Source organism: Daphnia magna, unplaced genomic scaffold (genome assembly GCF_020631705.1).
Source record: "Daphnia magna isolate NIES unplaced genomic scaffold, ASM2063170v1.1 Dm_contigs114, whole genome shotgun sequence".
Taxonomy (NCBI): domain Eukaryota; kingdom Metazoa; phylum Arthropoda; class Branchiopoda; order Diplostraca; family Daphniidae; genus Daphnia; species Daphnia magna.
In genome coordinates, this window is record NW_025533127.1 from 244,696 (window position 1) to 259,099 (window position 14,404).

General features: G+C 41.7%; 1 protein-coding gene and 1 long non-coding RNA gene across 7 annotated transcripts in view; one reads left to right on the forward strand and one right to left on the reverse strand.

The window, feature by feature from the left end:
* LOC116918424 (ephrin type-B receptor 1-B) overlaps positions 1-11,223 on the forward strand; it is a 31,788-nt gene extending 20,565 nt beyond the window's left edge. For 2 of the 6 annotated variants that reach the window (XM_032924128.2, XM_045166903.1), the window contains 14 exons: positions 1,002-1,331; positions 2,090-2,426; positions 5,056-5,211; positions 5,303-5,463; positions 5,539-6,092; positions 6,182-6,249; positions 6,701-6,718; positions 7,047-7,097; positions 7,317-7,454; positions 7,553-7,806; positions 7,881-8,090; positions 8,175-8,353; positions 8,503-8,661; positions 9,634-11,223. In XM_032924128.2, the coding sequence (XP_032780019.1) occupies positions 1,002-1,331; positions 2,090-2,426; positions 5,056-5,211; positions 5,303-5,463; positions 5,539-6,092; positions 6,182-6,249; positions 6,701-6,718; positions 7,047-7,097; positions 7,317-7,454; positions 7,553-7,806; positions 7,881-8,090; positions 8,175-8,353; positions 8,503-8,661; positions 9,634-9,901 (2,883 nt within the window). In that variant the 3' untranslated portion in view covers positions 9,902-11,223. Of the gene's footprint in view, positions 1-1,001; positions 1,332-2,089; positions 2,427-5,055; positions 5,212-5,302; positions 5,464-5,538; positions 6,093-6,181; positions 6,250-6,700; positions 6,719-7,046; positions 7,098-7,316; positions 7,455-7,552; positions 7,807-7,880; positions 8,091-8,174; positions 8,354-8,502; positions 8,662-8,911; positions 9,086-9,633 lie in introns of those variants that run through there. The other 4 variants (XM_045166906.1, XM_045166907.1, XM_045166904.1 and 1 more) reach the window with 4 other exon arrangements.
* Positions 11,224-11,747: 524 nt separating this feature from the next.
* Positions 11,748-14,288, reverse strand: LOC123466750. The gene is made up of 2 exons (XR_006641509.1): positions 13,489-14,288; positions 11,748-13,402 (listed from the first exon to the last, which is right to left on the reverse strand). It is a non-coding gene; the product is annotated as an uncharacterized LOC123466750 (long non-coding RNA).
* Positions 14,289-14,404: the final 116 nt, after the last annotated feature.

Sequence of the window (14,404 nt, forward strand, 5' to 3'; positions counted from 1 at the left end):
TCGTGACAATCGAGGGGATCCGTTAGACCACCTCAACACACACACACACCGGGGTCATGTGCGTGTATTTTTTAACGGCTGTTTAGTTATTGTCACACACACACACAGTTTCATTGTGTGTTTCGCATCTAGCGGCTTCTTCTTCTTCTCAAAAACAAGACGAATAAAGTTTTTCCCTTCGTATTGTGCTGTGCTGTACGCGACTTTGAAGGGCCAAAAGAAATGGAGGAAGAGAGAAAGAAAAAAATGTGGAAGACGAATGACCACAACCCAATAGGCTATAATGATGGTCTTGGTGTGATAAAGGCTGGAATAGTCGTCGTCTACGTTCGTGTGATACATTGATGCTGTCATGCAAGGACACCGGCTCCTATTCCATCTTCTTGTTTGTTTCTTTTTTTTTTTTCTTCTTGTGGCGACCACCATTTTCTTTGTTACAAACACACGGGCATATTTATTATCCTTGTCACCTTGTCGGTCGATGACACGCTGCACCGAGATTTGAAAAACCACCCACCCAAACAGAAAAATCTCGCTGCATAGCCTCCCACTTAATCTTTCCCTTTTGTCGTGATTTATTGTGAATGATTTCGATCCCCAATAGATTTTTTTCTTTCAGGGGGGGTTGCCTCAGCAACGCTAGAAGACGTGGCCGTATAATAGGGTATCTATTAAAAGCTGTTCTCGTTAGTGCTGACAATCTAGGGCGATTGTAAAATGAAAAAAAAAAACACAAAAAAAGTGGACGACTAACGAGAGTCTTCCGACGAATAAAGTATAGACCGACCGAAACATCCCTATTCGGATGATGGTCGATGATATCTCTTCGGCAAAGGAGCTGTCGTTGTCCTCATTAGTTAGTTCTAACCGCTCGACTGAATTTTCCTATTTGATTCGGCTGTGCGCCCCATCCCCCGTTTTGGCACACGTCGGCGAATGATGGTGAAATCCAAACTAAAACATTTGTGTTTTTTTTATTTGTTCTGTCTTTATTCCGCCAGTGGGTGGAGGAGAGTTTCACCAACTTCGAGAAGGGCATCAATTGGAGATCGTACGTGGTGTGCGACGTGGCTTACAACAACGTCAACAATTGGCTGTGGACGCCGTTTATCGAGCGAGGCGAGGCCAACCGCATCTACATCGAGATCAAGTTTTCGATGCGCGACTGCTCCCTCTTTCCCGGCACGGCCCTCTCATGCAAAGAGACGTTTTCCTTGCTCTACTACGAGTTTGACGCTGCTACGCGCGAACCGCCGCCTTGGGAACCTGAAAGCTACAAGCTCATCGACCGCATCGCTGCCGACGAGGGACGGTTCACTTCATCCAACGAGGTACTACGTCTGTTTCTTTCTTCTTTTTCTTCTTCTTCTTCTTTAAACTATGTACTTCGATACGACTAACTTTTTCAGAAATGAAAGGGAGGCAAATTGATTGTAGCGTCCATGTTGCCGCTGCAAATCAATGAGACCACACACACACACACTAGAAAAAAAAAAAAAACAAAGTTTCGGTGGAATTTGAGTGAAATGAATGTGCCATTGTTTCAAAGTTTTTTCTCTTTCTTTCCTCACGACCGAATCAAATTTTCACCAACACGAACTTTGGTGCTCAGTTTTCATGTGGTGTGTCGCGGTCGGTGTGGGATTGAGAGTGTTGGTTCGTGTACAGCATATTTTCAGCAGAGAAAAAAAGGGGTTCAAGTTCAGTTGTTGAGGAAGAGAGAGGATCTTTTTTAGCCGTTGCAGCAAAACAAAAAAAAAACCAAAAAAAAAAAAATGATGACAAGACCAGCTGGAGAGTTTTGTTGGGCGGCGGTTGGGAGCAAGCTTTTCGGGCTGTGTCGTGAGTGCGGTTTGTTTTTCTTTTGGTCCAGCTGTTTGGCTGCGGCATCCGCTAATGACTCAAAGAGGAAGGGGAATCTTTTCGTAGAGTGACTTTGACTTGAAATGTGCCAGCAATAACAACAACTGTGTTTGCTTTTCAAAGAGTTTGAATTCGCCGTGATGTAAACCCAACAGATGGCACTTTTTGTTTAAAAAAAAATTCAAAACCAAATTAAAGTCCAAATCAAAATCCAAAATTTCTTCAGGTCATCATCAACACGGAGGTGCGTTCAATTCCGGTGACAAAGAAAGGCGTTTACTTTGCGTTCCGCGATCAAGGCGCCTGCATTTCTTTGTTGGCCATTCGCGTCTACTACATCACCTGTCCAGAGGTGACGGCCTCGTTCGCCGCATTCCCTGCCACGCCTACCGGCCGTGAGTTGACCTCGATCGAGCAATCGAACGGCGTCTGCGTGGCCAACGCCGTCGAGGATGCGCCGCCTAAATACCTGTGCAAAGGCGACGGCAATTGGTACCTGCAGGGCGGCGGTTGTCTCTGCAAGCCGGGCTACGAGGCCAACGCAGACAAGCAAACATGCAACGGTATAATAATCATTTTTTTTTTTTTTTCTTCTTCTTCTTCTTTTCTTCTTTTCATACGCAACTTCCACTTTTCTTCCATCTCTCTCCCCCCTCCACTCTTCATCTTTTCTTATTTTCTTATTATTTAGCCACGGTCTGGAATCTCTTTCTATTCGACCCTTTTGCCCGTTCTTCTTACTTTCTTAGTTTCTTGTTTCCTTTTTGGAGATCAACTTCGATTCCATCATTCCACACCGTTCGTTCCGGCAGATTACCAACAAGAAAAGAAGAAGGCAGAAATGTGTATAAATCCCCAAAAGCTATCTTGACTATAACTATATATAATATCCGGGATTTAGCTACGCTAAATCGTCTGACATACTTTTTTTTTTTCTTTTCTTTTTCCAACACAGCGTCCCTCGCTTTTCCAGCTCTATACAAAATTGGTTGGGCTGGGAAAATTGTCGGTTATTGTGTGTGTGTGTGCTTTGGCATTTTTGCTCGGCTTTTGTGGGTGTGTTTGTAACGACTTTCGACCTTTGCGAGAGAAAAATGCTCTTGTTACGTCGTCATCTTGTTGCGTTGTCGAGGTCTTCGAGGCCAACGCTCCAAGAATCTTCTTTGGCCTCTTCGTGTTCCCGACTCGCTTTGACTTCTTCTTTTGTCAGTCGGATCGCGTTCACACGCCTTTCTGCAATCAACGTTTTCGTTGCAAGTCCTGCCATCTATCAGCTTTTTCCTACCTACTCTTTTTCCATTGGGGGGGTAGAGAATGAGTTGGGGAGTTTAATTTATTGTTGTATTATTTGGAAGCGAGAGCGAAGACGAGAGGTCGAAAAAGAGAAGCCGAATGTGACACGGGAAAAGAATAAGACGAAGAAAAAGATAAACATGCCACGTCAACCATCTGTCATTTCAGGGCCCAGTGCCCTGAACACACACGTACGGTGGTAGAAGAAGAAAAAGGAAGAAAGAGACGAAGAAAAAAAAAAACAACCTCTAGACACTAATAGAATTGAAATGGAACCCCCCCAGAAAAAGGGAAAAGAATTTGTTTTTCTTTTTGGTCTTTACCTAAGTGACGCAGATAGGAAAGAATAATAGATAGATGTATAAAAGAAATATTTAAATATATTTATAGATATATTTTATACATTGCCCGAAAGTGTAGAAGGGGGGAAAGATGAAAGAAGCAAAGAAAAAAATCCCTACTCTTTTTTATTTTTGGGGGTTATGGGGGCCTCTTTTTTTTTTTCCCCGTTCCCGTCGATGCCGGCCTTTGATAACCCAAAGATATCTCTCCTCTCTCCATGTTTGCTATACTACTCCTTCTCACTCAGGCTTACACACATACACACATACACACACAGAGGAAAAAAAAGGGGGGATTGCTGTAGAATGTTTAATATTTCCTTTAAAAAATGTTTTTTTTATCTTGTTTCCTAGCAAACATTGAGGATGTTTTCCTACTAGAAAGAAATTACCATAGCTGGGTGGCGCAGTAGCTGCTGACTTTCTTCTTGCATGTCCTTCCAACTCAATCCATCAAATATTGAGGAGAAAAAAACATTTGCTGCTGCCACTGCAATTGCTACGCTCAGTCAGTCAGTCAGAAAAGTTTCCTTGGCGGGGGGAGTTGGGTGGAAGGTGATAGATGCTTGAAAACGGTCGTTGATTGCATTCCCTCGCTAGACGAAGACATGTTGCATCAAAACTATTTGCAGCCGATAAAAAAATCAACAAAAATACTTGGGAGGGAATAAATCACCACGTTTGCTTTACAGAAAAAAATGTTGGGCCTTCCTCAGGGCATCTTTCGTTAAAGAGCCAAGAACTAGAAAGCGCCTCTACGCGTGCGCTTCTTCCTTCCAGCTTCTTTGGGAAACGACCGGACCCGCGTCGTCCGTGATGCATGGCGTGACAACTTGACCAATCTCGTCCTTTAGATCACTGTCACATCAGCCCCTTTTCTCTCTCTCTCTTTCTCATTTTGATCCTCCGCTCGGCTCCGTTCTTGTGTTCAACCGTACGGAAGAAGAAGAAGAAAACATTCTCTTTTTCGAAATAATAATAATAAAAAAAAAGGTCGCCCTTTTCTTTCTCTCTCTGCCATTCGACTCGACTCGTAAATCACCCAGCAAAGATCAGTTACCCCTCATCAGACCCGTCTACCGAGCTGCTAGCAGAGCCGGGGCCCCAAAGGCCATTGAAATCGCGCAGCAGACCTTTTTTCTTTTTCTTCTTCTTCTTCTTCTTTTATAGCAATTGTCACTAAGCTTCTTTGACATGGGAAACGGTCGACGCCCAGGTAGGCAGTCCTTGCCAGTAGGGAAAGAAAGAGAAGAAGAGGGGTTGAAATGTTTCTTTTTATGGCGTTGGTGGTTGTGTACTAAAGTAATATAAAAGAATTTTCCATAGCGAGTCTTTCGTCCAAAAATACCTTTTTTCTTCTTCTTCTTCTAGACATCCTTTTGGTTTTCCTCAACTCTTTTTCGTTCTGTTTTTCCTGCTTTCCTCGTCGCCAGATCCTCATCTTTTTTCAAGGCTGAGGGGAACAAGGAAGACACATTCTGATGAGCTTTAAATAACCCCACGAAGAATAAGAGAGAACGAGATTTTGATTGTCTTGTTTCATTTCTTTTTCCTTCAGTGTGTCCGCCGGGCAAATATAAGCACCGCAGTGGCGACGACAAGTGCCAAACTTGTCCAGACCACAGCATGGCGCCCTACTCTGGATCCTCGGAATGCCGTTGCAATCAAAATTATTACAGAGCTCTTAAAGATCCAAAGTCGATGCCATGCACGCGTAAGTTTTTTGGGGGTTTTGTTTTTTAATGCGCAATCAAACACTCGATTAACTAACGTCTATTAACTTTCTCCTCACAAAAAACTAACAGAATCTCCATCGAAACCGCAAAATTTGACGGTGAATTTCGTTGACCAATCGACGGTCGTGTTGTCGTGGAATCAGCCGCACAACTTGGGCGGTCGCTCAGACACGGTTTATCGCGTCGTCTGCGATGCTTGCAATGTTGGTGTTACCTACAATCCGCCACAGGTAAAAGACCACCACCACCCGCCAAATGAAATTAGAGAATAAATAAGAATTGTATCGTCCACACCAATTGAATAGGGGACGTTCAACGACACGAAAGTGACCATCAGCGGCTTGAATCCCGTGACGACCTACCGGTTCCAGGTGTTTGCCGACAACGGCGTTTCTGACCAGGTGCCACCGAACGAGCATCAATTCATCGACATTGCTGTCACCACCGAAGCCTCTGTCCCGTCCAGCGTCTCCAACGTGCGCATCATCAATGTCCGTCCGACCGAATTGACGCTACGCTGGGATGCACCCGACGACCCGTACTCTGACATTGAAATGTACGAGGTGCGCTACTTCCAAAAGGGATTCGAGAACAATGCCAGCAGCATGCTCATCAACCGGCCGGAGTCGGCCTTCAGCAGCCTCAGGCAGCAAACGGTGTACGGGTTCCAGGTGCGAGCCAAGACGACCCACGGTTGGGGAGAGTTTAGTTCGCCCGTCTTCAAAACCACCGGCGCCGTACTGGCCACTTACGAGCACACGGAAGAGAATCTACAAGTCAGGATCATTGCCGGCGCTGTTGTCGCTGGTATCATCATCGTCGTCGTCATTATCGTCGTCACTGTTCTCTATCTGCGCAGGTACATTTCTTTTTTTTAAATTTTTTGAATTGAAATTCTTCGCTTTATTTCAAATGATTGATTTTGAAATTTTCTCTTTCCTTTTCTAGGAGCAACGACGAATGCAACAAGAAACAACCCAGCGATTGCGATACATTAGAATACCGCAACGGAGAAGGTACGCATCTTCTTAGTTTCTCGTTCCATCAGCATTCCACCCATTCCAATTCTGGTAGTTGTAATACAACGTAGTGTAGTAAGAAGAAGGATGGGGTTGGATAAGAAGGGGGGGGGGGATCTTTCTGCCTTTCGCTATGTATATGATAATAAACCTCTCACGCTCTAGAAGCTTATGGGGGAGCCTTTTTTTTTTTTTTATTATTTATTTGCTTGTGTGGAAGTTATGAGGACCATTTATTAACCAATGGTTTTTTTTTTTTTCTATTTTTCTTTTTATATTTTGTGCCATCTTTGGTTTTTCTCTCCCTGCTTGGTTTTTTGTTTTGTTTTAACTACTCCTTGCTACCACCAAAACCAAACTACCCGACTACTACTACTACTACTATCACCACCTTATACCTGTGTGTATTTGTGCTGGCTGTTGTGTTGGTACCGTTACACAATTCCAGGACTCGTCATCACTTACAGTAAGTTTTTGTTGTCTTCTTCTTTTGTTTTATGTGTTTTTTGGTTTTTTTTTTCATTTCTGGTGGGCACTCCTTCTTTTCAGACATTTGCTATTTTTTTTATTTTTTATTTTTATGGGATACTTTGTTCTGTTAACAACTGGCGGGGTGATGAGGGATCGACGACCTGCTTTTTTCCTTATTTGCATTCGTTTTCTTTGTTCGTTTGATTATGTCGCGTTGTGTGTTTTACTCTTTGGGACATCGTTACTTATTTTTGCAAATGCTTATTTTTTTTTTGTCCTTTTGTTTTGCCCATTTTTTTATTTTTTTTTTATTATTCCAATAGTGCACAATCACCTGGACAGTCCCCCGATTATACCCACGCACACCAATGGAAGTAAGTAGCGAATTCTTTATTTACATTCCCCCCCCAATGTGTTGGTTGCTTTGTTTATTTCTCTATGGCTTTTGCTGGGGAACCATTTTGGGCTAATTGAGTTAGCATTTGACTTAAAATTTGTTGTTTGATTAAACTGCTCGATTTGAAAATTCAGAAGAGAGTGAAGCGAATCTGGCAATTTCATGTTTTTCTTTTATGATTTCGTCATAAAAATAGTGACGACGCCGCTGTTCACACAAGCAAACGCGCCGCGTTCCTACGTTGACCCGCACACCTATGAGGATCCCAATCAAGCCGTGAGAGAATTCGCCCGTGAGATCGATGCCGCCTACATCACCATCGAAGCCATCATTGGTATGAATTTGGAACTTTTAAAAATTCAAACTCGATCACAAGATGAATACCTGATCCGTAACGATAATAATAATAACAACGATGTTGATGTTTTATAGGTGGTGGCGAATTTGGCGATGTCTGCCGCGGCAATTTGAAGCTGCCTCAACGTCCCGAGATGCTCGTTGCCATCAAAACACTAAAGTTGGGCAGTTCAGACAAGGCTCGCGTCGATTTCCTGACTGAGGCGTCAATAATGGGCCAATTTGAACACTCGAATGTCATTTATCTGCAAGGCGTCGTCACGAAATCCAATCCCGTCATGATCATTACCGAATACATGGAGAACGGATCACTAGACACTTTCCTTAGGGTATATATCCATTAAATGATGGCAAATTTTATTTATTTAAGTTTTGGAAATTAACAAATTTCGTCATCATTCAGGCCAATGACGGCAAGTTCCAGGTTCTTCAACTATTGAGCATGTTGCGTGGCATTGCCAACGGCATGCAATATCTTTCTGAAATCAACTATGTCCACCGTGACTTGGCCGCTCGCAATGTCCTCGTCAACTCGCAACTTGTCTGCAAAATTGCCGATTTCGGATTGAGTCGCGAAATTGAGAGCACAACCGAAGGCGCTTACACAACCAGAGTACGTCCAACATAAAAAATGAAATATTGAGAACCTGTAAAAATGTTTCCCTTTTGTTTTTGTTTTCCTATGTGCGTCTTTTAGGGTGGAAAGATTCCCGTCAGATGGACAGCTCCGGAAGCCATTGCCTTCCGCAAATTCACATCAGCTAGCGACGTTTGGAGCTTCGGCATCGTTTGTTGGGAGGTCATGTCGTACGGCGAACGACCGTACTGGAACTGGTCCAATCAAGATGTCATAAAATCCATCGAAAAGGGTTACAGGTAAAGTGCCTCTTATTTTTATTGCTTCCTTTCTTTGTTTTTGTTTTTTCAGACTTGATTGCTCCCTCTCTCTGCTACTTGTGTAAAAAGGAGAAGAAATATCTTAACTTGTTTGTTTGTTTTGTTTTAAAAAAATGCTTTTTGCGTAGATTGCCTGCTCCGATGGATTGTCCCGAGGCCATTCACAATCTCATGTTGGATTGCTGGCAAAAGGAGCGAGCACACAGGCCAGCGTTCACCGCCATTGTAGCAACTTTGGACAAATTGATCCGATGCCCTGAGCTACTCCAAAGACTGGCACAGAGCAGGTAACACACCCAAGCTTCTTTTTCTGTAACAATTGCCAAAAACAAACATTCTTATAACACATAGAATTTAAACAAAACAAAAAACACACTGGATTATGGTGGTGGAATTATTTAACAATTAAACTGATTGAAGCTTTTTTCTTATTTTTTTCCCTTTCCCATATCCTGTATGTCTCCCCCATTTATTTTGTTTTCTCTCTTTTGGTGGTTGTGTTTGTCTTTATCCCTTGATTGTTTCACCTGGTGACAGTAGGCGGCCTCCCCCTCTCAATCCCTACTACACCACAATCCCTTCTATGCACACCTTACCTCTAGGGATGCCCAGTCTGCCCAACATATCCAACGTGCATATCCCATCCTATGCCATGCAACAGCCCACCAATAATTGGGGGACTCTGCATTGGGCTTGAGAACAAAAGAAAAATTCGAAAGAAATCTCGGCAGCAGCAGCGATATATACGGTTGTTCCAGACGTTTATCGCAATCAACAAGACATCATCATCCTGAATTATTATCATCGTTATTATCCTATTCTTCCTAATCCTCGTCTTTGATTCCTTAAAAAAAAATACTTCCTCCCTTCTTCCACGTGTGTGTGTGTGTGCGCGTGCTACTATTTGTGAACGAGAGAAACAACTCACGACAACACGACGCAAACGTTAAGCAAAAATAAATTTGAATTGGGTGTCATGGGCGACCGCTAGATGGCGTGGTGTTGGTGGCTTTTCGTTACATTAAAACACAACCACACACGTTTTCCCGACCCGACAAATGCAAGCAAAAGTCGAGACGAACAAGGTAACCTTTAACAATGAAGTGCAGACATCCTTGCCCTTTCCCTTTTTTTTTTTTTAAATTACTAACCCAAACGTAGAATTTATAGTAGCTTCTTTTCATAATAATGATTGTCGTTTGATTGTGAATCGTTCACCAACTAACCCGTTCGTATTCATCTAATCTAATGAATGATAGGCACACGGAACCATTGTGTCCAGAAGCTCCAGACATGCTGCAATTCAAATCAATTGAAGAATGGCTGGCATCGCTGAAGCTGTCGCGTTACGTCGACAACTTCCAGCAGGCGGGTGTGACGACGCTGGACGCCGTGACGCGCCTTTCTCACGCCGACCTGTCTGGACTGGGAATCGTCTTGTTGGGTCACCAACGCAAGATCATGAACAGCATTCAGGCTATGCGAGCCCAGTTATCTATTAGTATGTCGGAAGGATTCCTTGTGTGAGTTCCTGTCGGAGCTCCTGCTGATTTTGCATCCGCTATTACTACTGTTACGCCAACCAATTCCCGTTAAGACAAGGGGCAAACAAAAAACAGGCGCAGAGAAACTGATCAAGTGAGACCACCGACGTGGATCCAACAACATTTCGTGATGGTGGAAAGCAGAAAAACAAAAAGGAAAAGAAGAAGAAAAAAACATGATAAATCTCGTGCGCCAGCGTCCGACATTGCGCCCCGTCTACTCTCTTTGTGTGTGCGTGTGTCTGTGTGTCTGTGTATTAGCAAGAAAAAGAAGGTAAACCAAAAAAAAAAAAATTAAAAAAATGCGTGTTGTTTGGTGAGCGGGAGGGTGAGATGAGAAAGAAAAAGACGGTGCAACAACAACCGGAGCTGCTTGGTACTTATGTGATCGACTACATCAACTGGACCGTATATGAACCGGCATGCGGTTGCTGTCAGAAAACGGCAGCATATATTATATACATACTATACAGTTTCGTTGTTTGTGTTGTTGTTGTTGTTGTTGTTGTGAAATAGGGGAACCACCGAGAAAGAAACTGAGAAATATCATTCCCTTCATCCTCGTTTACCACGTCTCTCCATCCTGCCGGAAAACATTGTACATTAGTGTAAATTATGATATCGAATCATTTTGTCGCTTTATTCTCCTCCTTGTTTTGTTTTTTTCAAAACATTTTTTTTTTGTTTCCTTTTTCTTTAATTGCAATTGTTTGTTTTAAAATGTGAAAAACAAACGTTTTTGAGTCCATGCCCTTCGCGCGCCCCCTGAAATTTGAATTCTTTTTACGTTACGTTTTTTTTTTTTATATGCTACGTGTACTCTACTTGTATCATATAACAAGAAATCAAGAGACAAAACTACAACTTAAAAAAAAAAAAAAAAATAGCAGCCAATTTGGAAAAGTCCTTGAATTGATTTGCGTGTGTCCACCGCCAATTGAAAGAAAAATCGAGAGGAGGGGAATGTTTATTATTTTTTTTTTTTCTCAAGCAAAATGTTTCACGCCCTTCTTTTTATTGTTACAATTAACTTCATTTTTACAAAACGGTTTGAATGGCCCTCGACAAAAACGACACGTAAAATCCTGAAGGGAACTCTATCCGATCTCATTCTTGTTTTGCTACACACACACGTTTATTATCATTTTTTATTGGGTTTCTCCTTTCGCCATGTCCTTCTTTCCGATCAAAATCCCCTCTGTCCACTGGTTTTTTAAGTAACACATGAGAAGAAATATTTTCTTTAACAAAAAAAAAAAACATTAGAAAAAAAAAGGAAAACAACCACCTTATCCTTGGATTAAAGTGTCAATTTGTAGAGAAGAGCCTGTTGGCCACACTCTCCCCTGTGCCACTTTGCGTAAACGCCACCCTCCGCACACACACACACACAAAAAAAAAGAGAGAAAATCAAAGCCACACGTAACGAGAGAGAGAAACACACAAAAAACGACGGATTACTTTTGATATTCTTTTTTTGCGTGTGTGTGTGTGTGTGTGTGATATGAGATCATCCCGTTTAGAAAAAAGAAATGTAATTAAGGGCTTGCTGGCAACCACATTCTATTCGTACACGACTCTCCAATGCTTTCCTTGGGAAGGATTGATGATTCGCTGTATGTTGAATCACTTCATTTTCTTACTTCATTTGGTTTTTTTCTTGGTTTGGTCAATGCACGTTTTAAAAATTCTCTCGTTCGGTTTGTTCTCTGTCCAAGGTTCCTAAAAAAAAAACAACAAAAAAACAACAAAAAATCGTGCCCAGCTCTTAATTACTTGCTGCTCTCTTTATCCTTCTGGAAATTAGGTTTTTGTTTCATTTTTTTTTGGTTTAATTGATTATTCTTTCCCTTTCTTTTTCTCACGCTGAAATTATCAACATGAGCACAATATTAGCCATACAAACAACAGATTTTCAAGCCTAACTAAGCGGTACTAAAAATTTCCACCTCTTTTTTTTTCTTTCTTTAAATTTTAAAATCGATTATTAGTTTTCGATTTACTTGGCGATCTGTGTTTTTCCCCTCCTCCCTTTTGTTTCCCTTCAATCGTTGAGTTGGATATAGATACTATACATAATGATTCTTTCAAGTGATGCAAGACAAGTAGTTTTGGGGAAATAATCGTCAAGTCAGCCGTTTCAACTTCATCGCCATTGTTATAATATGCCCTATCCATCATACTACACAAGTGAAGAAATGAGAAAACAATAACAAAAAAGATTTAATTTATTTCTTTATTTTGCTACGCCTCTTTTCCGTTTATTTTTCCCCGTTTGTTGTTATTTCAGTAAGATGAGCGAAAGAGAGATTTGAAATGCGAAAAGCCGCAACGTCGTAAACTTTAATTATTCAGACAATTTCTTTCCCCTTGGTGTAAATCTGACGTGAAAACAAGAAACTCGAATTCTGTGTACTGATGATGCAGTGTGTATTTTTTCTCCTTTCCTACCCTTTTTTTCCGTTTGTTTCTGCGCCAATAATTATAAAGAAAATGGAAATGTTAAAAAAACACACATTTTGTACATGATGTTGTATGTATGATGATTGATTATTTCATAATGAGAATATACGAAATCGAATGTAAAACTTTTGGCAGGGCAAAATCGACCAAGTTTTAATAGACTCGTTTTTTTGTTGAAGCTCCGTTGAGCATTGCGTATTAATCCGTCGCATTATTATCCAACAACGTCGACCGCACATGGAATTCATTTTTTTTTTTCTTTCGGACGTGATCATTTTCATTGTTGTGTACGGCCTTGGTCAATTTGACCGAAACCAGTGGTAAAAACACAGACGTATTGCGCGTCATTTCTTTTTTTCTTTCGTTTTCCACGCCCGGATTCACGCTGGCGTGCACGCAAAAAGCCTTTGGACAGCCATGAACTAGCCAGTACGTGCGACACCTGCACAGGGAGGGGAGTAAGTCCGCCTATAGAATGTTGTGATTATTTCGTTCAATTCTCTCGGCCGAAAAGAAAGAAAAACACTTGTAACCTAGATTCAAAAAATACATTTAAAAAAACAAAAAAATGTTGCGGTTTCGCCGGAACCACATACCATCAATTCGGATAAAATTCCTATACTGCACCACCGCCCAACCTTTGAAAGAATTTTTTGTTTATTTCTCCCCTCTGTCGATTTTCAATTGTTTCTTTTTCAAAGTAAATAAAAGGGAGGGGGGAGCGTCATGATTCTTTGCGGCCAGGTCTGAAATAGCCAGCAATGGTGATTTTCTACACGCATTACGTACACTGCAATGAGTGTATCCTGTCTGACAAGATGACGACGCCTCGTCTACCATCGAGAAAACGGTTTTCGACCCTTGTGGTATCGAAATAGTTGGTAGTTTAGCATAACAATAGGGCGACTCCCGTTCAACGTCAACTTCGATTGTCTCTCTAGATTTGAAAAGAGAACGTCTTTACATCATTGCAGCACTTTTTCTTCTTTTGTTTGGGTTGGCCGACGGTCATCACGAAAAACTAGAAACAAAAAAATGAAAAATAATGAAACGGGACAACAAAGACGTAAATAATAATCGATCGATTCATTCAATGCTCCAATGTACCAAATGAGGGGGAGGGGAATGTATTTATTTTCTGTATCCCTGTCGGCGGCGAATGTAATCTCGGCAATCATTACCACAATATGTAAAATAACCGACTCGATATGTCGTGACACGTCCGCTTCGTGATTTACCGTTTGAAAAAAAAAAGGACGGGGAGGGACTACAGACGATCTTAGATGCTAATCAACTGAAAGAGAGAAAAAAGATGGCGTCACTCGTAAAGGCGAATGTTTAGTGGAAATGCGACAGGTCAAAATGAACTCTGTGGAATGTGTCCATCTCACAAATTTCATGATAAAACTGATGGACCACGTTTCAGGTACGAACAGACGGTGGCATAATGAGACGACTCTTTGTTTCGTCTGCTCGATCAAAAGTTGCCAAGTGGTTTCTCATCCGCTTACTTAATGAACAAATCAAAGCCACGTTTTTTCTTTCTTCTAATCTCCTTTAGCTTCTCCTTGATGTCGTGTGCATTCAAGATTGAAGCCACTTGAAAAGGAGGGCATGTCAATGTTTCCAGTTCAATAGCAGTAGGTGAGCCGCCGTTTTTCACTCTGCACTAGCAGCTCCTGTATTTATTTTCTGCCTTTTTTGGGGTTTGTTGTTGTTGTAGAGGGCCTGAATGAAGTAGAACGCGGCGAATATAATGAGAGCAAAAGATAAAAAAAACAACAAAAGAAGAAGAGAGGAAAAGAAAACGGATCACAAAAGATTTGCCTTCGTCTCCAAAAACTGGAAAACACAACAGAACCGGGAAAACAAAAAACTTGAAAAGCTTGGCGAACTTGTAGCTGCTTCAACATGGCCGCAAGCAGTCGAAACATTCCTCCACTTGATGTGTGTGTGTGTAAAAGAGGATCTACTACAACAGGATTTATACATTCGTCTGTGTGTGTGTACCGAGAACGAAAAA